This window comes from Perca flavescens, chromosome 10 (assembly GCF_004354835.1).
Source record: "Perca flavescens isolate YP-PL-M2 chromosome 10, PFLA_1.0, whole genome shotgun sequence".
NCBI classification, from domain to species: domain Eukaryota; kingdom Metazoa; phylum Chordata; class Actinopteri; order Perciformes; family Percidae; genus Perca; species Perca flavescens.
In genome coordinates, this window is record NC_041340.1 from 36,375,035 (window position 1) to 36,402,701 (window position 27,667).

Consider the following 27,667-nt stretch of genomic DNA (forward strand, 5'->3'; position numbering starts at 1 on the left):
TCATTCAGTTATTATTCAATTTGAATTCCTTGACAGATAGAAGATGTGGTAAGTGATTCAGAGGCCTTCACTGCATTTGAATGAACATACAAACATTTTGCTTTGGTAGATATAGTTGGTGCCTACAGGAAGTAATACATGCGTCAAAGTGGCTGCATTGGCTGCTTAATGAACAGTGAAAGAAAAGGAAAAGACTCTTAAATTAATGCTTGAGAATATTTTCCCCTCTCGTATCTGATAGCAGTCAGTATATTTAGTATTGTTCTGATCCTTATAGCTGTACTTATGGCAAACACGTTGGTGAGTTTGAAACTTTTGCTGTAACGTTAATCAGCCAGCTAGCTAACGCGTAGTTTTGCTAGCTCACGTTAGCTGGTTTCCAACGTGCGCGTTTTACATTGATATTGATACCTTAACTTTGAATTATCTTGATCAGCATTTAATACGTGATTGTCACATCACCAGGATTTCAGGACCCATGCCGACCAGTCATGCAGATATTCCGAAGAATTTGTCAACATTTATTACGACTGCGTGGATAAAAAAAGGAGGGTGAGTGATTGTTTTGTTCTCTGAATTGGAAAACTTGAGTAACGTTACGTTACTCGTGTATTTGTATTTGACAGATACAACGGTTATAGTACCGTGATATTTAGGTACACCGATATATCGGTATGGCGTTTATATCAGATAAGAAATTGCAGTCCCAAATTGTCAAAAATATGTTTGAGGTAACGTTACAGTGTCGCCATTACATAACTAAGTTAGTTTGGTCACCAGAGAGCAGTGACAACTTTACTTTTCAAATATAAAATGTCCCAAACAACACACATCACATTTAAGGGATGCTTTCATCCATCCATCCATCCATCTTCGTCCGCTTATCCGGTGTCGGGTCGCGGGAAGGGATGCTTATCCAAAGAAAAAAAAAAAAAAAAGTAGGGCTGCATGATATGAGGAAAATATACATGTGCGATTACTTCCGATGAATAAACATTAAAAGTTTAATTTAAAAGAAATGAAAGGAAATAATTTCCAACATTCTTTTATGGAACAAATTAAACATTGAATTGAATATAAAAAGGCAGCACTAAAAAAAGAATCCCTTTCGTTACTGATATTTTCTTCCAACCAACACAAACAAATGTGTTTATCGCGACATGTCACAGCCTTTCGCTATATGTATATTGCGCCAGTTGGTATTGCGATAACGATAAAAAAAAAACTATATATTGTGCAGCCCTACTAAAAAGTACTTTAAACAAAAAAATTGGGTTCAATTCTTAATGTAAACAATAACTTGGTGCATTATTAGAACATATTTGAGGGTTGTTTCTTGCTCATACAATTTACATCATACATCGTCTTTATTGTCATTGCATAAGAGTACCATGAAATTAGTTGTGACAATCAAGTGATGCATTCCAACATAAAAAACAAACACAAGACAAGGACGTTCAGTAGGATAAAAATGTGATAAATAAATATAAAAGTATTTAAAGAGCAGCAAGTGCTTAGTGGATTGCAGAATGGCAGTAGTAAAAATTACTGGTTTTTCATTTATTTAGTCTTTTTTTTTTTTTATTATTATATCCAAGCAAAATTGGTATTGTAACTGATATTTCCTTACCCTAATTGATATGGAATTGAATCAGGACCTTGTGATCGGAATCGATTTGGGAAACGATTGGCGATACCCAGTCCTACGGTTTTCTGATTTTGGTTGATGTTAATGTTGTTCTTAACGGTCTTTACTAACTGGCTCCTATTTCTCAGAACTTGACCCGGCTTTACCTGGACAAAGCGACTTTGGTGTGGAATGGGAACGTGGTGTCAGGACAGCATGCTCTGGGCGAGTTTTTTGAGTCGTTGCCTTCGAGCGAGTTCCAAGTTCAAACACTGGATTGTCAGCCAGTTCACGGTTAGTGGGGCAAACTCCAAACCTATTAAAGTGCTCTAGGTAATTCTCAAATGTTCCTAGAAGCAGAGCATTAAAATGGTGTCGAATTAAAGTGGGAAAATATCTAGGCTATTAATTTAAACATGCAATGTTCTTTGAGTGAAGATGCTCTAATCCAGCATTAATCTAGCCTTTCTTCATTCACAGAGCAAGCAACCCAAGGCCAGACTACACTGCTCGTGGTGACTGGTGGGACAGTCAAGTTTGAGGGGAACAAACAGCGTTTCTTCAACCAGAACTTTCTTCTGACAGCTCAGGCTACACCCAACAACGACCAGCCCGTTTGGAAGATTGCTAGTGACTGTTTCCGATTTCAAGACTGGAATAGCTGAGGCTCTCCCCATTCCCCTCTAAAATGTATGAACACTAGATGAGTTAGTTTTTCTTTTCTTTTTTGTAATAAAATAAAAACACCATACACCAATAATACAAAAAAAAGTTTACTCTTTAAATGTTGAACAAGGCATGTGATCATAATGATGCATGATAATAAATACAAATAGGATCACCAAACAACCAACTGTAAAGCGACTGTCAGGTTTTAATTATGCAAATCCATTAACTTGACAACACTTGAAAAAAAATATATGAAAAAACCTCTTCCTTTTAAAATGAACGGACTCCACTTCAAATAACCTTAAAATACCAAACTGTACGTTAACCCGTTAACTGAGGTATATTACGCACAGCATTACTGCCATTTCAGACTAGCTAATGCTGGTAAGCATTATGCTGATAAGCATTTTAGGCATGCTTGCTCTTAAATAAGGTGCCAACAAGAATTTTGACAAAAGGGCTTTTTATACAAGCAACCAACTATTTGACAATTTCATATATTAAAACATTTGCTTATCTTCCTGAGTCATTTATATTCACACATTTTGGTCTTACTTTCTGAATAAATTGACACAATAACAAAATTATAAATAAAACGTTAAAAGAAAAGAAGTGGGTGGTTTAGTGGACATGATCTATATGATCATGTCAGTGTATCTGCGTGTGGATATTTTTCCTCAAGTAAACATAACATGGCAGTTAAGCCATTTTTATTTATTTATTTGCCACCTACTTACTGGTTGACTACACAAGTACTGCAGACTGAAAGACAGTGACATCAGTACTCTGATGATTACAGTTACAATTTTCAATGGAAGTAAAGCAGAGCATTGGCAACATATGGAGGACAGTGGTACTTCTGATCAGCTACAAACAGAGTGCCAGCAGATTAAAGTGGATCGCATTTGAGTGCTGTAATGTTCTCGGACCCTTTTTATGACATAAGAGTGGCCACTTGTGCGTTTCTTTAACAATCAAAAACTACACACAAGAATAGAAAGCAGCACATGTGGATCAACAACTAAAACTATCAACAGCTTCAGCTTTTCTGTTCAAGACATTTTCATTTGGACGCCCATGGTACACAATCGGCATTAAAAATCCGATTAGGTACCAGGAGATTTTTTACAGTGGTTATGGATACAATTGAGACTCTTGGGTGACGGTGAGCAAAGTTATTTGCCCCCATACATTCTCTCGATGTGGTGGAGATAGTGGTTCTTCAGCTCTTTCCTCTTCAGCTTGAACGCGTCTGTGACCAGACCTGTCTCGGGGGTCCACGGCTCTGGACTCAGATGTACCTTCACTGGAATCTCAAATTGTTGGAGTTTATCTAGATGGATGAAAAGTGAAGAGGAAGAACAGTGATTCTTACCCACATTGATCACAGTATAGTACAATGAATACTGCTTTTTCTCCTAAAATATTGATACATAGCATACATAATATGTATAGGTGGGGATAAGAGCAGAAGAAAGAAGTATGCATAAAAGTGTTTTGTAAAGCCATATCACAATATCATAAATCTTACTGTTGGCAGCAACCTTCTTGATCTCATTCAGAACCTCTCTTTCCATGTCGGGGTGAGTGCAGATCTCCTCCCATTCCCCCACTATGCCGCTCTGATTGGCCAGTTGTGTCATCCTTTTCTGGTTGGGAACCACAAAGCTGATCACGTAGTTCTGTTCACTGAAAGGATGAACAATAGAAAGAAGGTCGACAAAATGCTTCAGAGAGAAACCTATGTGTGCTCGCTGCCAGACATTTGCAGTTGAAACATTTAAAATAGTTCAAACAGTTGAAGTGGCATTCAAAATAAAAAACTGAAAGTTGATATAGTTATAAAAAGGAGGTTATGAAATAAGCTGGATTTGGAACCGTAGGCACTGAATGACCAAAGTTGAAGTGAAAGTGCTCAAAGAAGTTGTATATTCAGTTAAAGTTCAAGCAGTAGGTGGTACAGTTGAAGGTAAAGTCCTGAAAGACTTTAGTGACTGTTCCAGTGTATGAACTGAAATATGTCTGTTGAAGTGCCATATTAAAAGCAGTTTAAGTAAATTAAGTGTTGTTAAACGTATAGGGGCTGAAAAAGTCTTTTGTTATTCAGAGGTGAAGACCTGAGACCTGAAAACTGATTTTCCACAGGGCGGGTCTGTTCTGCGTTCCGGCTGCACTGCGGTTTTGTTCCGTCCTCTGCCGCACGCCACACCACCCCGGGAGCGTCTCGGAAGCGGAGCGTCTTGCTGCCCGACTCACAGATTTTATTGTCTCTACAAGAACTTTACAGAACAATCAGGTGCTTATTAAACTATTCTCTACCTTCCAGTCCGAGCACTCCTGTAATCAAAGTCCATGCTTCCCTTTTCTGGTGTTGTCCTGATGAAAAAGATCTGCGACGACGTATTATGTTTTTCCACCTCCAAGATGAATCTCTTGTCGCTGTCCATGGTGTTGGCAAAATGACTGGATGCTCTCGCTATTTAACTTCCTGACTGGCTGTCGGAACACCCCACGGCTTGCGTGAAAATAGACGTATCTTTAGCGGAGCCGAGAGACGCTTGTGGAACGCAGCGCGGCTGGTGGAATATCAAGCATTCACTTGAATGGCAGCGATTGCTCGCGGGGTTCGCAGCGCTTCCGGAACGCAGCGCAGACACGCACGGTGGAAAAATGGGCTAAGCATATTAAAGGAACACGCCGACTTATTGGGAATTTAGCTTATTCACCGTAACCCCCAGAGTTAGACAAGTCGGTACATACCCTTCTCATCTCCGTGCGTGCTGTAACGCTGTCTGACGGCTCCAGCATTAGCTTAGCCTAGCACAGATCCTGCAGGTAACTGGTTCCAACTAGCCTACTGCTCCGAATTGTGACAAAAGTGACAAAATAACGCCAACATGTTCCTATTTACATGTTGTGATTTGTAGAGTCACAGCGTGTACAAAAAACAACGTAACATGAGACACAGCCATCTTCTAACTGTAAACAAACCGGGAACTATATTCTCAGGCGGAAGAATATCTTTATATTCTCCTTTACGCACCGAGATGAGAAGGGTATGTATCGACTTGTCTTACTCTGGGGGTTACAGTGAATAAGCTAAATTCCCAATAAGTTGGCGTGTTCCTTTAAGGTTAGAGTTCAAATGTCAGCTGAAGAGAAACATGAATGCAGTTGAAATGTTGGTTGAATAAGGGAAAAATGAAATGAGTGGGATTGTGACCTAAAGGTCAACATATGAACTGGGAAACATGAGAAACTACTATTGGTTTAATATCTTGATTAATTGTTAGCATTACAGTGTTTCCTTTAGGATTTTCTTTTAAGCAGTGGGGGCAGGTCTGTCTTAACAACAACCCCCAAACCCCAGCCAACATGGTGCGAACGCTCTTACTGGGTGAGCTAGAGGTCGCTCCACACCTAAATCTTCTTACCAAGCTTGCTTTATGCCTCTAGAAGGTATTTAGAGATTTTGTAGAAGTGGGAAATGTGATTGACCTCATTCTCAACCTGAGACACAGATCAAGTTTATCTGGAAGAAAGGATTTCACATGATTCCTAACCTGTAGGTCTCTAGTCACAGACGTTATTTGCATTCAACTGAACCGCCCTGGCATCTGGAGGTTAGCGTGAAAAATCAACAGTGACTTTTTTGTTATAATTTGATGTTTTCAGTAACTTGAAATGCTTTGCACATGTATTCCTACAAATGGATATGGAATAAACTCAAATCCCATTTCCTTTAAATGAAGGCAACTTACTCACCTGTTTGCGTAAGCGCAGATGTTGTCTATGATAGAGCAGTTTTTCAGAGCCGACTCGACTTTACCAAGAGATACATACTCTCCAGCCTGCAGTTTGACCAAGTCTTTCTTGCGGTCTTTATGAGAATAGAAAAAAATAAATCTGTTTACAATAGTTCTCTGTGATCAAGCACAAACAGCTTGCCTGTTAGAAGTTACAACCACATTGACTGGAGATCAGTCTTTAAAAAAAATAAAATTGTATAGTGTGACTTTTGCAAACAGTATCAGATGACAGCTATGGGACTAAGTAAAATGGAAAAAGTAAGACGGCCAATACACAGACAGGGTTTAAATAAGTTAACAACATTTGCATAGATAAAGGATGATGCTGTTGAAGACATTCCCTCGGGGAAAGCTGCTGGCCCTGACAGCTTTCCACCAGAACTATACAAAGTATTTAGAGTATTTAATACGGATTTGTGCAATGTAATTGATTGTAATTGACTATTGTAATGCAGTTTAAGATTATAAATAAATTACAAACTACTCTGTATCTGTGTATGACAAAGACTCTCTTCTGTTCTGTTCTTTGTATGTGTAAGGTGCAACCAGGCACCTATGTGAATTTAGTGTGGCTCTGTCCAGAAATTCTAAAATTTGGGGGTGAAATTGGACACCAAAGCTGTGTTGGAAACAGTTTCCTCATTTGCTCACTCCCTAGGCCCTATATAGTGTTTATTAAATAGTGAACTATATAGGGAATGACCAAACCAGATTTTGGACACTCCCTGAAAACACATCGTTGCGTGACTTGCGTCAGGAAATGAGTCTGTTGTTTGTGTGACGGGAGGCGGTCGCACCCAGCATCAGTAAACAAACCGAAACTAAAATACCTCTAATACGCCCCTGAAACAAACAGCACCCAGGAGGATAGTAAAAAGTTGTATACAATATATGTTGCATGTCACATGTCCACTGTTTAGAAATGAAAGCCCGCTCCATTTTTCCTTTTCAGTTTTCTTGGTGACTTCTGCTTCTTCTCCTCCGGGAAAACATGGCCGCATTGCATTGTGGTATACAAGAGTAAAATGTAGGGTACATGGTATGTACACTCAAATTAGCAGTGCATTGTGGGTATATAGTGAATGAAATTAACCGCAGAGAATTCAAACACCACTACAAAATGGCGAACACACTATATAGTGCACTATCTCTGTGAAAGGGAACGGTTTCCAACACAGCAGTATCATCCATAATACACTGTCCTATTGAGGTTACTTAATCCCCTACAACAGGGGGGTCAAACTCATTTTCCCCAAAGGGCCACACTGGAAAAAGAGAATCACACCAAGGGCCGGACATGGAGTTTATTGACGTGCTTTTGTTACTGCATGTCACTTTTTATTTTGGTAGCTTTTTTCCTCATTTTTGTGGCTTTCTCAGACATTTGTCACCTTTTTTGTAAATTTGTTGCTTTTTTTTGCATTTTTGCTGACATGAAACCCTACAAAAGTCATCAAAAGAGTTCCTTAGCCATCGTAGAATTTAGCAAATCAAGCAAAACAATGATACATTTTTTTTTTTTTAAACAACAACCTGTTTCACAGCCTGAATATGAAAACTCTCTACTTCTGGGGGAATTTCTGAGTCTCTGTCAGCAATTATGCCATATTCTGCTTTGAATGTCAGAGAATTGCATTTTAAAAAACACTTTTCTGTGTTTTTGGTTTGGCGCACAACTACGCGGGCCAAAATTGATTGTGAACCCAAATTGATATACGGGCCGGATCTAAATCTGCAAGGGGCCGGATTTGGCCCGTGGGCCTTGAGTTTGACACATGTGCCCAACAGTGTATCTTAGGCCTACACACTGCCTCACCTGAACTAAAAAGATAGAAAAGAATGACAAACAATTGGCCCATTGGGAAGGCTCACACGTTCTCCAAGGAGACATGAATGGCTTTTTCTCGGTCTGAAGCCCTCACTTGGTTCCACCAGCTATGGGTTAGTTCAAACGTAGACTACTTTAAACGTATGTTCTAATTCAGGTCGGAGTTTAAGCGCTAATAACATTTTGAGGGTTGCACCAGCTGAAATAGTTCCAACGTAGGCATTAAGTTACAACCTAAATCTTACACCTCGCTCTTAGGTGTAAAGGTGGGATAACTTGGAGGATGAGGAGGGGCGACCAGCTGTTATATTATACCCATAAAAATAAAAATGTTTTATATTTTTTATGATTACACTCTTTGGATATCCACCCTTTGGATTTCTATTATGATATTTAGTTTCAACCCTTTCAACGTACCGTTTAGTGTGAACTTACAGCTGGTGCAACAGGCTGCGGTTATCGGTTTTATTGGAGACGACTATGCTGAAATCCTATTCAAAGGTTTTGCAACTTTGGGAGGAGATGATCCCCAAAGGGTAAAGTCCACATGGCTATTAACATTTCATTGTTATTGTAATTATATCATGGAGGATGATAATCTATGTTAGTATTGTTTTATCTTTTTTTTTTTTCCCCTCTTTCTTTCGTCTGTTGGTATGATTAGCCGTCATCCGAGTCTAGTATCTGGGTTATGTACCATTCTTTTTAAGGCCAAGATTGGATATGTAACTGTATAAATTGAAAAATAAAATGATGGACAGAGAACAAATATACACACCCACTATTTGTAGACAGCCATCTGGGTAAATCTCTCCTACATCTCCGGTGCAGAACCATCTCTGACCCTTTTCGTCCACAAAAAAGTCCTGATCGTTGCTTTCATTCCTGTAGTAACCCATGGTTACATTGGGACCACCAATCAGGATCTCCCCTCTTGGGTTTGGCTTGTCTTTGCTGGTGTAGCCCCCTGAGAGAAAGTGGCAAACAAAGCAGTAAAATGAAATAGAATGACTCGGTCAGGGTTTCCGCTGCCATTAAAAAGGTTAAGGTGCAGCACCCGAGCCGTTTTGGGCAGCACCTAAGCCGAATGAATGGAACTAAGACTTTTCTCAGATCTGATGATTGGAGATGGACTTCTTTAGTAAGTTTTCTTAAGGTTTTTGAGTGTTATTTATATATATTATCTTCTTTAGCTTTTCCAACATTTTAGACACCAATATAATAATAATAAAAAAAATGATGTGAAAAAGAGACACAAAACAACCCCAAAGAAAACTAAAATGAACAAAAACTGACACAACACAACTACAAATAGACACAAAAACTCACAAAGAGACACAAAAATGTGTGGGGAAATTGCTGTTTTTTTTTCTTCTTTTTTTTTTTAATTGAAAAAAAAACTTGAGGAATGAGGCCTAAACCCCCGCCAAATACACACACATAAGGCTAGGGAAAACTCTGCCTGTAATTAGAAATACTTTTCAGTCGGCACTGTATGTACAGCATGTACCAACAGGTTTTCAACCATACCTTCAGCCCAGTCCCGGAGTCTGAGCTCACAGCAAAAAAGAGGAGCTCCAACACGACCAGTGCTGTTGTCCATAACTGTAATGTATAGTAAGACACAATACCTTAATAACATTATTATTCATTCTTATATTTACACCCCTTCAACCCTTTACATCTCATCTTACCCTCTGTGATGGTGCCTGCTCCACAGGTTTCAGTAAGGCCATAGCCCTGACCCACTGGACAACAGAAACATACATTCATGAATCTCTGAGTGGCCGAGGACAGGGGGGCTCCTCCAGACAACATCATCCTCACCCGTCCTCCCAGAAGTTTCTTCACTTTCTGGAATAACAGGCTGAAAAGACATGTGTGTTTTATTTGAAGTTGAACACCATAAACACATTTCTAAAAGGGCACTGAAGGAGAGATTTTTAGGTTTCTTACGCATTGCAGAGCGGTGCGTCATAGCCCCTCTTGATCTGCTCCAGTTTATATTTGTAGCCCAGTGTAAACAGCGTCTTCTGAATGAAACTCATTTCCTGCACTTTGCTCATCACATTCTTGTTGATGCGATCCAGAATTTCCTTTTAAGGTGAAAACAATGATTTAATTTATACATTTGGTGATAAGTAGGTTAAAAAACGATTGTGTGTAAAACTGAGCAAACAGAGAGTGGAGGGAAACAAGAGAGAGGGAGAACAGGGTAGAGAGAGATGGACAGGTAGAAGAATATAAAGCAGGTTACTTACTGGCACAGCTGCCATCAGGGTGGGTTGGAGCACAGAGCAGTCTCCTTTACTTCCTTTCTTTATCTTAGTGGACTAAAGGGAACAAAAACACTGATTACATTAGACAGAAACAGTGATTAAGACACTGGCAACAATGTAGACACGTATTGGTAACCACACCCTGGTATGTTATTAAGAAATATAGCATGACAGATATATTGCAATAGGTGGTCCAACCTGGTGTTGGTGCTGGGTATTACCTGGTCTGAAAGTGTCTGGGGGGAAGAGTAGCCGATCCGACAGCCATATGTGACACAGGAGATTTCAGCAGTCATTTCAAGAACATGAGCCAGGGGCAGATAGCCGATGTAAGTATCATTAGGCCTGCCACAACACAGGAAGAGAAGAAGTAAAGGTTAGGGCCAGGGAGCAGCTCCGACAGGTTTTCGGTTTCTCTTTCCAGTGATCGCACTAAACACCTTTGAGTGTTCCTTAGTTCACAGCTTGTGAATTTAGATGGCACAGTCTCAAAAATGCACCATCCATCCCCGTATACACCTCTAGATAACTGGTGGAAGCCCGTCCCAGCACACATTTATATGGAACATTCTACAGTTATCTACTTGGCACTTTCAATGTTTTAGTTGAAAAAGACAAAAGAACACTGGAGAGATGTGCTATTCAGTAAGAGCTGTGAAGACATTTGAACCCTGGTTGGAGAATGATAAAAAAAAAAAAAAGATCAACTAGTACTATATTAGTTGTTCGGGCTGTGCAATTAATCAAAATTTGAAATCGCGATTACAGCTCCTAATGATCACAAAAGCAGAATAATCGAGAAAACGATTATTTTGCACTTTACGTTTTGCAAGTAAACTCTTATTTTGTCTTGTGTTCTGACTGGGGAAAAAAAAATGTTCAAATGGAAAAAAGGTATTAAAAAGGACATTTCTAAGTTCTAGGTGTTTTTATTCATGTTGATTTGTTTAACTTCTTACCAGTTCAACATTTGCAACATATTTCCAAAAGTCAATGAGTAACAAGTTAAATAATCGTGAGTACTATTTTTTCCAAAATCGAGCAGCCCTACTAAACGCATTTATACTGACCAACACTGAAACTCACCCGAGTCCAGGGATGCGTTGACACTGGCCTGTCATTCCTGCGGTTATGTTACTGTGGACAATCATGACTCCTTTGGGTCTGCCTGTGGAACCGCTGGTGTACATCACCACGGCCAGATCAGAGGGCAGGGGCTTCACAATGGCCCTCTCCACTGCAACACAAACAAACAGTTATTGTCTTATACAGTATGTGTGAGGCTTTTCACCCCAGAGTTTGACAAAGAAGCACAACCAAGGTGAGTCAGACAAATACACACTATTCTCAGGCAGAGCGCCCAGCTCTCGTACAGCCTGCATGCTGTGGGTGGATAGTCCAGCTGGGTAGCCTTCTGTGCTAATTTTCCTCTGGTCCACGTAGATCACATGCTTTAGTTTTGGGATCTGTGGAAGCACATTCTGGACAGAGAGGACAAAGATGCAATTACAACAGGATGCCCAATCACATGATTTCCTTTTAAAAATAAGAATGATTTCTAGCTCCACATTCGCTGACAATCTTTACAATGGCCGGCAACCTGACCTATTAAATCAATCTACTGGAAGAAGTTAAAATAAGTTGTTAAAGATGTACCATATTTATGGAAAATAATTTACTAAACTTCACAGTCTTTAATTTCCTTATCATCAACACTTATCAGTCCTGACACGGTCCACATTTTGTTGCACTTAATGCTTCATAATTCAATTATGCAGTAAGACTGAGCACCAGTCAGACTATAATGTTTCCAACTTCAAATACATCTCAACACATACTATGTTCATTCATTCATTAATGTGGCTGCAAATCTGCATGCCAACTTTAATGAAATTATGTGTTTAGTGTGTGTCACCTGATGATAATTTGGAGCTACACACACACACATATATACATACATACATACATACATACATACAGACCATAGCTTGATCATTGCTTCTTTTTTAAAATCAGAGGGAGTTGTTCTGATTGTGCGCTGTAATGGATTAACTCACTTTCAGTTTAGTCTCAAGCAGTTCCCCACTGGTAACTAGATGTGTAACTCCAGTCTCATTCAGTCCAAATGCAATAGCATCTTCTCCAAGCGTGGCATAGAATGTCACCACTGTTACGAATAGAAAACACTCAGAGTTAAAACATACAGAACACTTAAACAGCGGTTATAACATTATTCACACTTTGTGACATGCCATCTTGCACTGTACTATACAAAACTGTAGCATACTTACATGGAAAGTTGCGCCTGAAGCATGCCTGGGCAGTGATCATCCACTCTGCTCTGGTTTCACAAAAGATTGCAATAGTGCTTTTGGGCTGCTGCCCCAGAGCTGCCAGTCCACTGCCAAACTCACTGACTGCAGTGTCCACTTCATTGTAGGAGAGCCATCTATACTCCCCCAGGATCAGCTAGCAAGGGAAAGAGTCAGCATCAGACATCTTTGTCCTCACAAGCATCCCTCCCCCCAAAAAGATTATAGTAATGGGAATCCTTACCTTTTTGAATACTTTACCGCTGGGTTGAATCTCATTCTCTCTACTCAATATATCTCTGGTGCCGAGACAATCTGCTTGGCCAAAGCGCTGCACAGCATGCTTGAACAGCTTATCCAGCGTGTCCTTCCCCGGGATGTCCTCCGTGGCCAAGGAATCAAAGTGGTCGACAGAGCGGTATGGTCCTTCTGCGTGGCCTGAAGTGGAACGGGCCTTTATGCGCTTGGACAGAGCTTTTCTTTCCCCGGCACCAGTGATGTAGTACCAGGGAAGGAAGGACAGGGTGGAGTACAGCCATACCAAAAGGTGGATTGGAAATAAGAGGATAGATTGGAGGGAATAGTCTGATTGGAGACCCATACTGTTCTCTGGAAGAGTGTGTGTGAAAGGGAACTATGCAGTCTACTTTTTAATGGTGTGTAGATCCAAAAGATGTTTGAGGTGTGTCAGACGGGACGCTTCAGAAAGAGAAAATCCCCCAGAGTCGACAATGTTTAGAATCCCACAACTCTAGAATGAAAACATTCTGGTCCACTGTCCCTAAAATGTTATACCTAAAGTTGGAACAAAAGAAAGAGAAAATACCATCAGAAAAAAAAAAAATAATGAATCAAAGCATTTTACAAGTCAAAAGTCAGAGCCAAAAACAAAGTCAGGATTATATCAGTTATGTGCCAACGGCTGTGTGGAAGAGGAAGTTGTACTATTTATGATAAATAAAAAGTCAGTAATGCACTGATGTAACCACCCCTCCCTACCCTGAAGGCCTCACTTTTACACAGTGTGTGATTCACATTTCAGGGAATCATAGCTCCAATCTACGTCACACACATGTATATCCGAAGAGGAAAATCTGGCGGTACTCCAGAAGGTAAATAGAGATTGGGATGCTACGTTTGAATGCAAGATCTTTTGCCGAGATCCTCCGAGTGGCACTGGCCCCTCGGTGGAAAGCGTCAGACAGGTGCCAGGCAGGCAGATGTCAGGACATTGGCAAGCGACACCGCATTGGGCCCTGGCTGAGATCAGCTGTTTCTCAGTGAAGGGGCGGGCGCGAGAGAGAGAGAGAGAGAGAGAGAGAGAGAGAGAGAGAGAGAGAGAGATATGAAGGTGCGCCACAATCAGCTGTTACTCCGAGAAGGAATAGTTAATGAGACGACACAAGACAATGCGGTTGGACCGTGAGATTGGCAGCCGAATCAGGCTCCTCACTGTAGATCTCATTGTGATCACCACTATCTTTTGTAGTTTAGTAGGGGTTTGGTGTAGCTTCAACGTCTGCCAGTCATGCTTTGCTTTACAGTTCACTGAAACGAACTAAAAGTAAACCAGAAAACATTGTGTGTAATAACAGCATGGCTACTCCCTTCCATAGCCAATCATTAAGCAGCTGTAAATCACTGTTCATTGACTAGCTAGTCTTTCTAGTTTTTGTCTAGTCTAGAAGAACTGAATTAACTACAACAATTCCAACCATTTGATTAGCCAAACGCCGGTACATGCCTGGAGAAACACGCGCGTCTCTCGAGGATGGCATGGTGTAATAAACCCAACCTGGTGTAACCTTATCAGAATGGTAACGCGTGTTACACAGTCATACAGATATGAATTTGTTATTTCCATGCCAATAGTAGCCTAACGTTAGCCATTTTGGACGGATATTGCTCATTGCTCACCCATATAAATTAGGATTATATGCCAGGAAATGTCCACCTCAGTGTGGGCTGGGTTGCTTAAAGTTATAACGTAACGTAGGCTACAAAAGTTAATGTCCAAAAAACGTCTTAAAACAAAACAAGCTAACGTTACATTTAAATTAAAGCCACAAAATAAGACTTGATCCGAATTGGCTATCTTAAAAATATGATGACCTGTGAGGCTAATTCAACCAAACATAGCTAGCTAGGTTATTTAACGGTTATCGGACAATGGCTGAGGAGCGCGGTGCCAGGCGAGAGGATGACAAAAGCCGCTACACGTTGCTAGTATCATTGAGCAACCTTCGCCAAGTTGATACACGTTAGCTACCGAGGATGTAGCTTAACCCAATTCAACGTTTCCCACACAAATGAACCGGAACACACATCTCCAAACAGATAAAGACAGTACTGACATGAGAGAGAGAGAGAGAGAGAGAGAGAGAGAGAGAGAGAGAGAGAGAGAGAGAGAGAGCTTGAGCCATTCTTACCTCCAGCGCTGATAAAGCGGTCAGCCGTGTCTCCACCATGGATGGAGCTATATACCCAGAAATGACCGACAGTTACCTTTTCTGAGGAGCTACAAACCCGGAACTACTACGTCATCTGATTCCATATTTCTGGACCAATGAGCACCCGAAGCCCCCCCATTAGTCCCCCCCCCTTTCTTCTTACGTCCGCGGCTAGAGGAAAAACATCATACAGGAAGTGCCTCCTCTGTGGTTATTAGAGTCAGGTTATTCAAGTTCATATTATTTATTGTCAAATTTTGCCTACTATAATTGCAGAAGCAGCAAAAAAAAAAAAAAAAAAAAAAAACTAGGCTACATGAGAATCTAAGACGTAAAATAGTGCAAGTTAAAATATAGGGATGTAACACAATATGTAAAATAAGGTAATATAAATGTGTGGAAGGCAGAAGTCGCAAATACATAAACTAAATGGAAACATAAATGTAGAATATAATATATGCAAATCGCTCTGTCACGTTTTAATCCCTTCCTGAACTTTTGAGGAATGCATCTGTAATTCAATTCAAACCCTTCTATTTGTCCCCGTGGGGCAATTTGTAGTACGTAGATTAGAACGACTTTAGCAAAATAAGCTTAAGGCTACACATTACAATAAAATAGAAAATTAAATGAATGACAGTAAAAACAAGACTTTACCCATTATGAAAACAACGATATAGGAATATTAGTGCCGAAATGAGATTCAGAAAATGATATGAATTATAATAGTGCAAAAAAGCTGTAAACCTTTTATAAATGTAAGGAAAGATCAGCGCAAAAAGCTGTGTCCAAGCCATGTGAAAGGAAGAGAAGTGTCCTGCAGCGGGGGCCTCCTGAGGGGAGCCACTCAAACACAGAGAACAGGACTGGTGAGGAGTCCTGTAGGCTCCTGCCCGCTGACATTAGCATCTACTGGTCGCATACAGGAGAGGGCTCTGGCAGGGAGTATCATTATTTACCGGTATTTGCGGTTTCTGTTCTGAAGGCTGATGGAACCAGCAGATGAAAGAGAACGTCATGATGTACAATTGTGTGAGGATGTCCTTGACTCAAAAGGACTTGAGCTTCCCCAGGGGATACTCCCTCTGCCACGATTTGCTGAGGATCTCCTCTGTGTTGGAAGCAAATTTCAGCAGGTTGTCAAAGATTGTGCCCAGGTACTTATATTTTGCAACAATCTCCACAGGATTCCCATGGATATTGGTGATGACTGCTAAAGCCAGTTGCGCTACTGGCAGGAGTTTTCTCATCACTCTACAAACTCATGAAGAGCTGAGCTGTGGTGCCTGAGAGCAGAGATAGGAGAAGTCATCAGCGTACTTTACAAAAAGGTTGGCTGGGTGGACCTGCAGTCATCAGTGTACAGAATGAAGAGCAGAGGGGAGAGCCCTGCGGGGGAGAGGGGAGAGCCACAGGACGGAGATCACTCATGGCCTTGATGGCCTTGACATGCACTTCTTCACCTTCACAGAAAAGATCCTGAATCTAAATATTTATCATTTCAAATGTTTATCTGCTGGACAAGATGTATGGAGATGTCTCCTGCCCCACAGAAATTCTCAGCATATGTGCCCTGGAGACTTCAAGTGTCCACATCACACTGCTGTAAGTTGCATATTGGACCATTAATGACTTCCAAATTAGTATTAAGGTCACAAAATGCAAGCCTTTTCTCCTTGTTAAGGTTGGGAAGAAGGTAACAGATACACCAGGCCAGCACTGAGAGGCTCAGGAGGAGCATCTACCCTCAGGCCACTAGGATCCTAAATGAGGACACTTCCTAAGACTGCACTGAGCTGCGGACAACCAATTACAATACTCTTGAAGCTCACCCCACTCAGTGGTCAGTAAAGGCCACTCGAGGTCAAGCTCAGCTCACCAATAACCTCACAGTGTACAATAGTAATCATCAGAGCTTAAATGTTGCACTTTTAACTAGTTTTTAACATCAGAGTAAATAACCCCCACAGTGACAGAAGAACCAGCTGAGAACACAAAAAGATACTACTGATCATAACAAACTGTTTTATTCCATTTGTAACATTGGGTTCTCTTGCAGTACATTTTAAATTTGTCAAATGATTTGCCAATTAAAAAAAAAAAAAAAGATAAACATCCAAGTAGATATATCATGTTTTATACATACAAACAGTGGCCCAAATTAGTACTGCTCAAATTAGTACTAATGTCGCCCTCAAGTGGGTGGAAAAAGGAATAACTTCCTCATAGGAATTGTTACATTGTTTTTACTCACATAAAAACTCTTAATCAACCAGGAATGAAAATGGCACTTTAAAATAAAAGTAGCAGTATTTTTTGAAGAATTATTCTTTCTTCCTTTCTATTGTTTTATTTTTCAGTGGAAACTCAATGAGGTGTGTTACCTCATTTTGAAATCCTGAATCAAATTTGATTTTTCTTCAAATGTTTATCTTCTGAACAAGGTGTCGGGAGATGTCTCCTGCTTCACTGAAATTCTGAGTGTATGTGCGCTGGAGACTTGTGTCCTCATCACACTGCTGGAAGTTGCATTTTGGACCATTATTGACTTCCAAACTAGCGCCTGGTATAACTATCCTATAGGCAAGCGATGCCCTACCCTGGCTAAAGGATATTTACACCAGGCCAGCACTGAGAAGCTCAGGAGGAGCTTATACCCTCAGGTCATAGGACCATAAATGAGGACACTGTTTTTAACTCTTGCAAACAGAGATTAACTGTTTTTTAGGAAGATACTACTGGTCATAAGAACATGTTGTATTCCATTTAAAATTTTACATTTAAATGTGAACATGTGTTGCAGTGAGTTTAAATTTGTTAAATAATTTGCCAATTTGTTAAAAATATATAAACATCCACCTAGATATATTAATATTTTTAATACATAAAAACAGTGGCCCAAATTTATTAATGTTGATCATCATAGGAAACTGGAAAGGAACTGAAAGTGTAAATTAAAATTACACTTACAATTACTGAGCCCTAAATTAATTTTTTTTTTTACAAATGAAATGTCTGTTAAGTCACACTATTGCTGAAGGAGGTGACATTGGTGATAAGCCTACTTAGACTTAGACTTAGAAAACTTGAATGTCCCCGAGAGGCAATATGTTGTACAGTACAGGCATATTGACACATAATCCACGACACAGACATTGAACCAAACATCCACAGCGCTACCTATCCAACACATCGATAAATAGAATACAGTAAAAGGAGTATATTGCACAATATCATAAATAAATCAAATAAAAATAAAAAATACTGCACATTATCCTACTTCACATCTATTCCTTCAGTCATACCCCTCCCTACACCTTCTTTAATTGGGTTATTGCCATAGGAATGCAACACTGGACCATGTTCAGTTTCATCTCGCTCCAGTAAACTAATCACAGCAGTATCATCTGCAAATTTAATTATATGACGTCCTGGGTAACTACTGCGACAACAGTCAGTGTACAATATATAGAGCAGTGGTGACAAGACGCCCAGCAAACATTTGGACGTTTAATGACCGTTGAAAAGACGTCCGTCCGAGACGTCCCGTCATGGTTGAAAAATAGTTCCAAAATGAAAGTTGAACCGACGTCTTTGACGTCACTTGGCCGTGAATTCCACGTCTTTTCTGGCCGTGAATTCCACGTCTTTTCTGCGCGTCCCTGGACGCCAGAATTAGTCTTCTTCTGGATGTTTATAAGGTGTGTTTCTGCATAAGTGTAGGCTATAAGCCTGCATATTAAACAATCATACACCCATTGTGTTAAATCGTGAACGGCGATCTTGACGTTTACACATCTAAACTTGACAAAGGTTCTAAAAAGGTCCAAAATCGGTCCAGTCATACCTGAACGTCTATAACACGTTATAATCACGTGTAGATCAAACAACACTTTACTTATACATTTCTTAATATAATTAATTGCATCTGAATATAGGGTTAAGGTTTGTTGCATGTAATTATGCCTAATTTATAGTTATTACAGTAACTACATGTAACAAGGAAACTGTAAAATAAACTGTTCTTATTTTCATTTTAGTAGTTCATTACAAATGATCATAAAGATAACGGGATGAACTAAAAAGCCACAAAATTCCAAATCACATTTATTTATTTTACGGTTTATACAATACAGATTCACCCGGGAAACAGGAAAAACGTGTTCATTACAAAACAAATTCAGTTTTAGCTCAATTCCGTTAATTTAGTTCAGTTCAATAAGACTGTCACAAATATCTCCCTTTGTGTAGCAACTTTTTGCACCATCATTTACACCAGGAAAGTTATTTGTTATAACCCCACACTCTTCCTGGAGCATGTTTCAAGTGTTCCACCATAGCCGCATCAATTTCTGATTCAGTTGAATTTGGGCTCCACCTCTTCACAGCATCTGAGGGAAGAGAATATTACAATAATAAACAAAACAAACAGTAGGAAAAAAATTACATTGAATTATTGTCTAAATATTTTTATGGTCCTATTACTAAATAAAAAAAAAAAAAAATGAAACAAGATTTTGCACCAGTTTCATGAATGAAAAGTTAGAAAAAGCTAAAATCTATATCCCTAACCCATTCTATGAAAAAAAATGTAGGATTACTTCACCTTAGAAAAAAAAAACCAAATAAGGTAAAAAAATAAAATAAAATCACGATTAACAGTACAGTGCAGCGTAGCAATTGCATGCAATGTTAAAACATTCACTTTCACAACTTTGACTGTAACATTAAACATACTTTATACTATGGTATACCGTTGTATAAGTTCAAAGTAACTTTTAGCCTACTAACGTTTGCTAGCTAGCTAATTTTAGCCAAACTCAGTACATTTCAGTTGACAATGTGGGCATCATTTCTTTCGGTTCATTCATATCAAAAAAGTAAAACTCAAGCACGTTAATCTAATAATACAAAATGTACTTACCCAACAGTAGAGTTTTAATAATATTATCGATACAACTCAATTCCTCCTCTCCTCGTGATTGTTCCATAGACAGTATATAATTGTTCAACGTTCAAGTTACTGGCTCCGGGGTCTATGGGGAGAACGCGTTAACATCTCGCGAGATAATCTATCCTATCGCGGGATTTTGTAATATCGCGAGATCGTTTGTTACTACATCTTGGCAGCAATTTCCCTGTCAATGGCAATTACATTTTATATATGTCAATGATTACATCCAACTCCGACATAAATGGTGACCGGATATATTTATGTTTTACATGTATGCATACATTCATTTAAAAACAAAAAACAAAGAATACATCAGGTACAACAGGTTGAAATAATGACTAAAATGCAGTGGCTTTGCAATCACTTAACCACACTGGGCACTGTGTAATTATAATTTATTTAAACAACATAAAGTAAATGTACTTTGTATACAAATCGTGTTTCTTTTTCTGTTTTGTTTGACTAGACGTGTAAAAGACGTCAGTGGACGACTATCCACAGCCTTGACGTCTTCACAACCTTTTAAAAACTTGGAGAATTAAATGAATTATTGCAGTATTAACCATGCAAGGGTTTAGCGCAGCTTTATCACAATTGATTTCATAGAGGGGCATGATGGACTATAAATGCACGTGTAAAGGACGTCACTTAGTGGACGTCCACTTACAACTGATTCACAACATGGTATATGTTGAAGTACACGTAGCTAAAAGTCAAAATAACAATTATACATGCAACCCCACAGAACTGTTGACATGTACAAATGTATCTGAATGCATTTTTAGGAAATGTTCTGTGTAACATCTTTTTACCGATTTATGCCGTCCTACCGCGACTATTTTTGGCCAGGGACACAACGTTGCCGTCGGACCAATGTTTGCTGGGACACTACCTTGTGGTGTCCCAATTGAGGTAAAGCGCACCACAGATAATGTGTTTCCCACCCTTAGGCTACTCTTTGTGGCCGCCCACTCAGGAAATCAAAAATCCATTTAATTAATGTTGAGTTTAGCTGGAAATTGTCTCTAAGTCTGTTTGCTAAAATGTGTATGTGGATTGTATTGAATGCTGATAAAACGCGAGCATACGTTTTACAACCCTCCAGGTGGGTATACAGATAATTTAAAAGCACTGCAATGGCATCGTCCGTCCCCCTCCCAAATCTATAGGCAAATTGTAAAGGGTCAAGGGCATGTCAGGAGTTAATGATGTGTGTTTTAATGATCCGCTCAAGTGATTTAAGAGAGGTGAGAGCGATGGGCCTATAATCCTTGGATGAGGATGGATGGGAGACTTTGGGAAGGGGGGGTCACGACTGCTGTTTTCCAAAGCAGTGAGTGTCCATTGAGCGCTGGAAGAGAGAACAGAAAATTCCACTTAATCGGACCGCACAGTGCTTCAACACTCTGCCTCCAATGTTATCCGGCCCCGGACTCTTCCGCACATTAGTCTTCTCAAACACTCGCTGGACCATCTCCTCCGTAATAATCAAAGTGCTCTCCATCCCAGCATCGTCTATTAGGCTACAATCTGTTGCCAAGCAGAGACATTGTCACTGTCATTTATTTCAAAGCGGGTAAAATGTTCATTTAAGTTGTTGGCCAGAGCACGGGATGCTGTGTCCTCCATGAAATCATTTTTTCCCTGTCTTGAAGGGGGCGTTGGCCATCGACTTTATACCAGTCCATGCAGCCCTTGAATTCCCCACAGCCAGGGGGGTACTCTGTACCGTCCTTGTACTGACACCTGGCCTTATAGAGCTCCTTGACCTTCCTTTGCATGTCTTTTCTGTTCTGTAAGCTTCCTGAAGCGAAGACTCTCTTTTTTCTCATCCCACGGTTTATTGTTTGGATAGGCCTACACCTTAATGGTCTTAGTTGGAATGACCGCACTCACACATGTCTATGTAGCCCGAAATAGCTTCTGTCTGTTCGTGCAAGTCAGCTGAAGAGTCCTCAAAGATGGTCCAGGATGTACACTCCAGGCATCCTTTCAGCGTCTCTATAGCTACTGTCCTCATCCCACACCTGGATCTGCTTTTCCACAGGCTTAACCCTTTTCAAAACCTGTTTATAGGTGGGTCTTATTGGCCTAAGGCCCACTGATGAAAATATTGCAATATTTATATATTTGCAGTATTACGGACTGGGTGTCTGTGGTAGCCTAACATTCATGGAAGAAAACTAAATTCTGTTATTACAGTTTTCTTCTTCCTTTGTACAGTATACACACACACACACACACACACACACACACACACACACACACACACACACACACACACACACAAAGAATGTAACTATGTAGGCCGACACAATTCTGAAAACTTGAATGTAATAGATAAAGAGCTTAATAAAAAAGAATAGATAGGATAGGGGAAATGGCAAAGCTTTGATTGTTGATGCTAAAGACAACGTGGAGCAGAGATGTGATGTGCAGCAGCTGTGAGGATCTCTCATGGATGCAGGGAGCTCTACGTGAGAAACGTGCCCACTCTGCGCCACCCATTTAAACGCCTGCAGGGGGCAGTGTTGTTGAGTGAGTAACACGGACAGGTGGAAGTGCGCTTGTTTAATGAACCAGAGACGCCCTGAAAAGCAATTTTCTTAATGCCCAGCCCAATGTTGACAAATTAATAAGAAAATCGCAGTCATTTATTTTAGTCTTACACCATCCAACACACCAATGTTGTAATATACTGCTTAGCCAAATTAAAGGGCTGAAGAGAAGCTTCCCTAAAGGATAAGAGCTTGAGTGAGAATGATAAGCTGATGGTAACGTCAGCTAGCTACGTTTTCACTTTACATTGTATTTTCTCTTGTAGTATAAAATAACATATTTACACGTTCAATATTTGTGTTCTCATCAATCAGCAGATGTCCCTCCTACTCCATTGTTACCTCCTCTCCGCCCCCACGGACTGTCTTGTACTTGAAAACATTCGCACTATCACATATCCGTTGCCCCACGTGTCTCTGAGCTGTTGCACAAAAACATCACGAGTGGCTGCCTGCTGCAAATACAGCACATGGTAGCTGCTTGTAGAGACGGACAGCACCGGGCCCCAAACTCTCAACTTGTTTAAATGATCAGTTTACAAGTTTAAGTTATTTAACTTTTACTTTGGTAACTGTTAGTTGTATAAAAAAAACAACAACCTACAACTTTGACTTCGTTTGTCTTTGTGCAAGGCTGTGCGCGAGCGTTACAGAGCGAGTTTGAGGACTTTTAATAACACTCCGCCTGCAGCAGCCACGCAGAAGCTAGCATGTCGACCGGGACAAATGAAGTTAAAAGCTGCCCTATCCCAACCAGGGTGGTCACCCCAAAAGACTGGTCCCAGATTCCCGACTGTTACAGCCAGACACCCGGGGGGACGCTCTTCTCCACCACCCCTGGAGGTAAGAACTGGGGAGTGCTACGCTTTCTGTCGAGGTTTCATATTAGAAAGTGTGTTCGCACCACGGAACTTGCCAGAAAAAGTTAGCTAGAGTTGTAACGTAACCCAACGATTTGTTCATACCTGCAAATGCTCCCAGCTCATTGACAAGCTCTCGCGAGAAGCTCCAAACAATACAAATATGCAGCTGATAAAAGTATCTGTTTAAAAATATAATTGAGCTCGCCCTAACACCATAGAATAACCAAATTAGCTTAAACTCTAAACAATTGGTAACTAAAAACATAAATGCTGTCAACAGGTTTGCTGTCGTTTTGTAAATCAAACAATACAGTACTGTTTTACATAGATTACACTCAAACATAAGCATGTAACGTTAGTCAGACAGTTTTTACTGTTTTCATATTACTAAGTTTCAAATAAATACTACACAGGAATGTCTAGCTTTCCATTGCTAATAGCATAACAATACTAGTAACTTTGCCTTACACGGGATATGCAGGGTTATTGCCATAAACATAAACAACATAAAATGCATTGGGGTCTGAACACAGTCACTTTTTGCTGCATCGAAAACATTGACGTCTAAAGACAACAAGAGCAGTCTAACCCGTGATTTGTGATTTAAAAAGGGGTGTATGTGTCCAGCTGCCAGAACAGAAGAGGGATTGGCCTCTGCCAGTGGAGGAGTTGGGAGGCTGTCCTATCCCCGCTGCTCTCTGCTTTGCATTTCAGGAACAGTAGAGAACATTTTGTACAAGTTAAGAGGAGGAGGGGAAGGACATGTCTAATGTGGGAAGTGTGAGCAATATGTTTTTTTTTTTTTTTTATTTAAATTATTTTTTTTTTAAATCCGTACCAAAAATGGATGGCACTGCTAAACACAGCATAGGAACTTGCAACACAGTTTGGACTTGTATTCCACTTCATGTGCAACACCTTTCACTCTGCGAGGGTCATGCCATGTGTTGCTAGACCGACCCCTTTTTTTACTGCACTCTAATGCTGTCTTGGAATGCATTGCTTGCACTATGTTATAGCTTACATTCCAGCCCTCCTTCCTCGCCCCATTTCTCTCTCTATTCCCCCTCTGCTTTGCTTCCCTTTGTCCAGGACGAACTGCTCACCACAGTTATTACATAACGTGTTTTTCCTTGTGGCGAGGTTCAGCAGGTTTAAACTCCAATAAAAAAGCAGCAGACCACTCCTTGACTCAGTCATGTCCTGGTCAAACTTATCACAACACGCCGTTTATAACACTGTTTTCGCTTGGAGTTGGCCAAGTCCAAATGGTGACAGACCTGAGGCTGCCAGGAAGATTTTAGATGTGGCAAGCTGCAGGTTTGTGTGATTGCTTTACCCTGAAATCATGTCATCACTGTGAGAAAACTTGAGAAAAGCTTGGATAGATGCCTATGCATGTGACATCTACCGTCAATGGTAAATATTTTACCCAGTCAAAGAACAAACGTGGCTTGCTTAAACCTCAGGACCTCTTGCTTCAAAGACAGAATGTTTTGTACTCTGATTTCCTAGAACTCATGGCAGTGGCATCCTTCAGCCCTCCCCTCTGCGCGCACACAGAACCCTGCTTTTCTCACTCAAATCACCTCTGGTAGAGGATAATGATATTTAACTCCAATGTGCACCTTGCTAAGCTGTAAAGATGCTCTTGTGTTAACTTATCTAGGTATTCCAGCATTTGGTCTGTTGTGTTTTTGTCTTCAGAGCATTAACTTCACTTTCAATCATCAAGTGCGATTTGATGTTTGTTAACTTTTCTTTTTTTGTCTCTCAAACCCAGGTACCCGCATCATTTACGACAGAAAATTTCTGTTGGATTGTCGAAACTCCCCTCTTGCCCGTACCCCCCCATGCTGTCTGCCCCAGATCCCAGGGGTAACAGTACCTGCTACGCACCCCATGGGAAAACTGCAGGATCTCAAGGAGGAGGCTGAGGAAGAAGAAAAGGACATTGCAGGTAAGCTTACAACTACCTAGTTTTCTCTGACTAGTTTTTATAGAGTAGACTGGTAAACACACATTCCCAAGTTTATGTGTGCAAACACATGTCCATGAATCTTTCATGCTTTTTGTAGTTTTATAAAAATCAAAATATCCTGGGGCGGCCTCTAGCTCACCCAGTAAGAGCGTTCGCCCCATGTTGGCTGAGTCCTGCAGCGGCGTGGGTTTGAATCTGACCTGCTGCCCTTTGCTGCGTGTCATCCCCCATCTTTCTCCCCCTTTCACGTCTATCCACTGTCTCTACACAATAAAAGGGGAAAAGCCCCAAAAAAATATTCAAAAAAAAATCTAAATATCCTCCCACAATGCACAATATTGTAGTCCTATCTAATATTCTAAGAACTACTCATTAATTTCCCTATGTATAGAATGCTTCTCCAGCTGTGTTCTCATGTACTCGAAACCCTTTTGTTTCCAACATGAGCTGCCAGTTTTTACATTGTCATGAGTATTCAACGTGCTAATACAGCAGATAGGTGCAGCATATATTCTCGCAGTGCTATGCCCACATTTTTGCAACACAGCAGTTGCTCAGGCATTATGGCCATGTGTTAGTTTAGTCTTTTAGAGGCTGTAGCTTTTATGGGTTTAACTAGGCTTTTAAAACTAGGTCAGTGGCTAATTACTTAACAATCACTATATGTGTCATACTGTATAAGCTAGGCTTTTTCTAAATTTTAAGTTGATGGTGTCAGCTGTTAATTTGTTGTTGCTGACTGGTTAAGAAAAATCAAGTTATTTAGCAAATATATGGGTCAACTGAATTTTCTGTGTTTCTGTTAGCCCTCTCCAGAGGATATGATCACTCGTTGGAAATAAAATCATGGCAATGGTTCATGGTAGTGTAACCAAAGGTTTGGGCTCATGGGCAAGTTGAGACAGCTATTTATTATTAAGCAAAAATACATCAAAACATCAATCTGTCCCTCTCCATTCCTCCTGTCAAAAATAAAGACCATGGGGATTAGTGTCGACACCCTTTTTCCCCTGTCACCCTTGTCTGGGTCGGTAAACATGTCACGTGGTCTGGATTTGCAAGCTCCACCCAGTAGTCAAATGTTTTTTTTTCTTGCCAGTTATGAATGCATTGATAAGGTCTGTACTTTGCCATCTTCTCTGTAGTCCGTTTAAGGTGTGGTTGTGCTTTGGGTACATACACAAATGTTTTGCAAACTGCCAGCTGATTGTCAAATACCTCCCTTTTTTAATCTTAACGGTTTCTTCTCTCCCTTTTCAACAGATGACAACCAGTTTGAGATGGACATCTGAGCTCCAGTATTACCTCCTGTGGAGAATTATTAGTTAAAACGCCTCCAAGGTCATTAATGACTGTAATGCATTACATTTAAAGCTTTTTTTTTTTTCACCTTTTTTAAATAAAAGCTTTTGTGAGGAACCAAAAAGAATGGAATAGTTGGAAAACTATAGGGTGTTTTTGACCCTAAGTGTGTTAAGCAAAGAAATGGTCTGATTGGTCACTTCAGAGCTGCAGCAGGATTGAAAAAATCCATTTTGATTTAACTTTTTTTAATCTTTTGTAAATAACATTGTACAATGTAGCCTATTTTTTAAGTTGGGGAATATAAGATGATTACATTAAGACATGTAGAGTTTTTCACTGCAGGCACCCAAAATAAAAACTAAATTGGATGGCTAACTTTCTTTGTGTTGGGCAAACAAGTGTCTCCTAATATTGGGGGGTCAGGACCTTCTGAAAATCAGCTCCTACTCTGTTTTGTACGGAGGGAGAGCTTAAATGTGAATAATTTCAATTAAAGGCTATTCAGACTGTGGGCAATTGTTTGTGTGTGTGTGTTGTTTTCTTCTTCGTGTGTGTGTCTGTCTGTCTGTCTGTCTGTCTGTCTGTCTTAGAAACCTACATGTGAATGAGTTGCATAACCGTCTCATGTATGGAATGGTATGTTTTTGTGCACTGTTGGAGTGACCACCCCTCACACAGGCACACAGATTTAGCCCATCTGTGTTGAACTGATTAAGCAGTTTTAGGCTAAATTATTAGCATTATGGTCAGATATTAAGGTCAAAAATTAAGGTATGACAATACATAAGTCTAATAAAACAAAAGATCTAGCTAATGATAAATTTGTGGATATTTCTGAACAGGATTGAATTGAAGTGCACTATTAGCACATGTTACAGAAGGGCTGAAAGCTATCCCAGACCCATGTACTCATGTATTCAGCCTCTCACTATCAGCAGGGTCATGGCTCGTTCCAGACCCTGATCTGTAGATTAGGGAGGCTGACTGTAGGAGTAGGCCTGGCCCTAAGGAATGAGGTCAGCTGTAGCTCAA

At 40.2% G+C, this 27,667-nt stretch overlaps 3 protein-coding genes across 4 annotated transcripts; 2 read left to right on the forward strand and 1 right to left on the reverse strand.

The window, feature by feature from the left end:
- Window positions 1–115: 115 nt before the first annotated feature.
- On the forward strand, window positions 116–2,476 carry nxt2 (nuclear transport factor 2-like export factor 2). The gene is made up of 4 exons (XM_028588645.1): window positions 116–300; window positions 466–552; window positions 1,777–1,921; window positions 2,108–2,476. Exons 1-4 carry the CDS (start codon window positions 286–288, stop codon window positions 2,290–2,292), a joined length of 432 nt encoding a protein of 143 aa, XP_028444446.1. The 5' UTR covers window positions 116–285; the 3' UTR covers window positions 2,293–2,476.
- Window positions 2,381–15,037, reverse strand: acsl4a (acyl-CoA synthetase long chain family member 4a). Of its 2 annotated transcripts, none has more exons than XM_028588641.1 (15): window positions 14,954–15,037; window positions 12,769–13,319; window positions 12,504–12,681; window positions 12,270–12,379; window positions 11,555–11,693; window positions 11,299–11,449; window positions 10,434–10,557; window positions 10,195–10,266; window positions 9,890–10,029; window positions 9,628–9,800; window positions 9,464–9,538; window positions 8,712–8,900; window positions 6,062–6,176; window positions 3,828–3,985; window positions 2,381–3,629 (listed from the first exon to the last, which is right to left on the reverse strand). In XM_028588641.1, the coding sequence occupies exons 2-15, from the start codon at window positions 13,123–13,125 to the stop codon at window positions 3,472–3,474; spliced, it is 2,139 nt and encodes a 712-aa protein (XP_028444442.1). In that variant the 5' UTR covers window positions 13,126–13,319; window positions 14,954–15,037; the 3' UTR covers window positions 2,381–3,471. The 2 variants fall into 2 exon arrangements, with proteins under 2 accessions (XP_028444442.1, XP_028444443.1); XM_028588642.1 differs by lacking the exon at window positions 14,954–15,037 and adding an exon at window positions 14,442–14,836.
- A 7,862-nt stretch (window positions 15,038–22,899) lies between these two features.
- eif4ebp3l (eukaryotic translation initiation factor 4E binding protein 3, like) lies at window positions 22,900–27,151 on the forward strand. The gene is made up of 3 exons (XM_028589152.1): window positions 22,900–23,329; window positions 25,133–25,309; window positions 26,594–27,151. Exons 1-3 carry the CDS (start codon window positions 23,197–23,199, stop codon window positions 26,620–26,622), a joined length of 339 nt encoding a protein of 112 aa, XP_028444953.1. The 5' UTR covers window positions 22,900–23,196; the 3' UTR covers window positions 26,623–27,151.
- The last annotated feature ends 516 nt before the right edge of the window (window positions 27,152–27,667 follow it).

Excerpts from the sequence above, each read along its gene's own strand:
- acsl4a (XM_028588641.1), bottom strand. The coding sequence starts at position 13,125 with ATGGGTCTCCAATCAGACTATTCCCTCCAATCTATCCTCTTATTTCCA. Across the intron at positions 11,450-11,554 it reads GGGCGCTCTGCCTGAGAATA|TGGAGAGGGCCATTGTGAAG; the intron begins GTGTGTATTTGT and ends TTTGTGTTGCAG. Across the intron at positions 3,630-3,827 it reads CAAGAAGGTTGCTGCCAACA|ATAAACTCCAACAATTTGAG; the intron begins GTAAGATTTATG and ends TCATCCATCTAG.
- eif4ebp3l (XM_028589152.1), top strand. The coding sequence starts at position 23,197 with ATGTCGACCGGGACAAATGAAGTTAAAAGCTGCCCTATCCCAACCAGG. Across the intron at positions 23,330-25,132 it reads CTTCTCCACCACCCCTGGAG|GTACCCGCATCATTTACGAC; the intron begins GTAAGAACTGGG and ends TCTCAAACCCAG. Across the intron at positions 25,310-26,593 it reads AGAAGAAAAGGACATTGCAG|ATGACAACCAGTTTGAGATG; the intron begins GTAAGCTTACAA and ends CCTTTTCAACAG.
- nxt2 (XM_028588645.1), top strand. Across the intron at positions 553-1,776 it reads GCGTGGATAAAAAAAGGAGG|AACTTGACCCGGCTTTACCT; the intron begins GTGAGTGATTGT and ends CCTATTTCTCAG. Across the intron at positions 1,922-2,107 it reads GGATTGTCAGCCAGTTCACG|AGCAAGCAACCCAAGGCCAG; the intron begins GTTAGTGGGGCA and ends CTTCATTCACAG.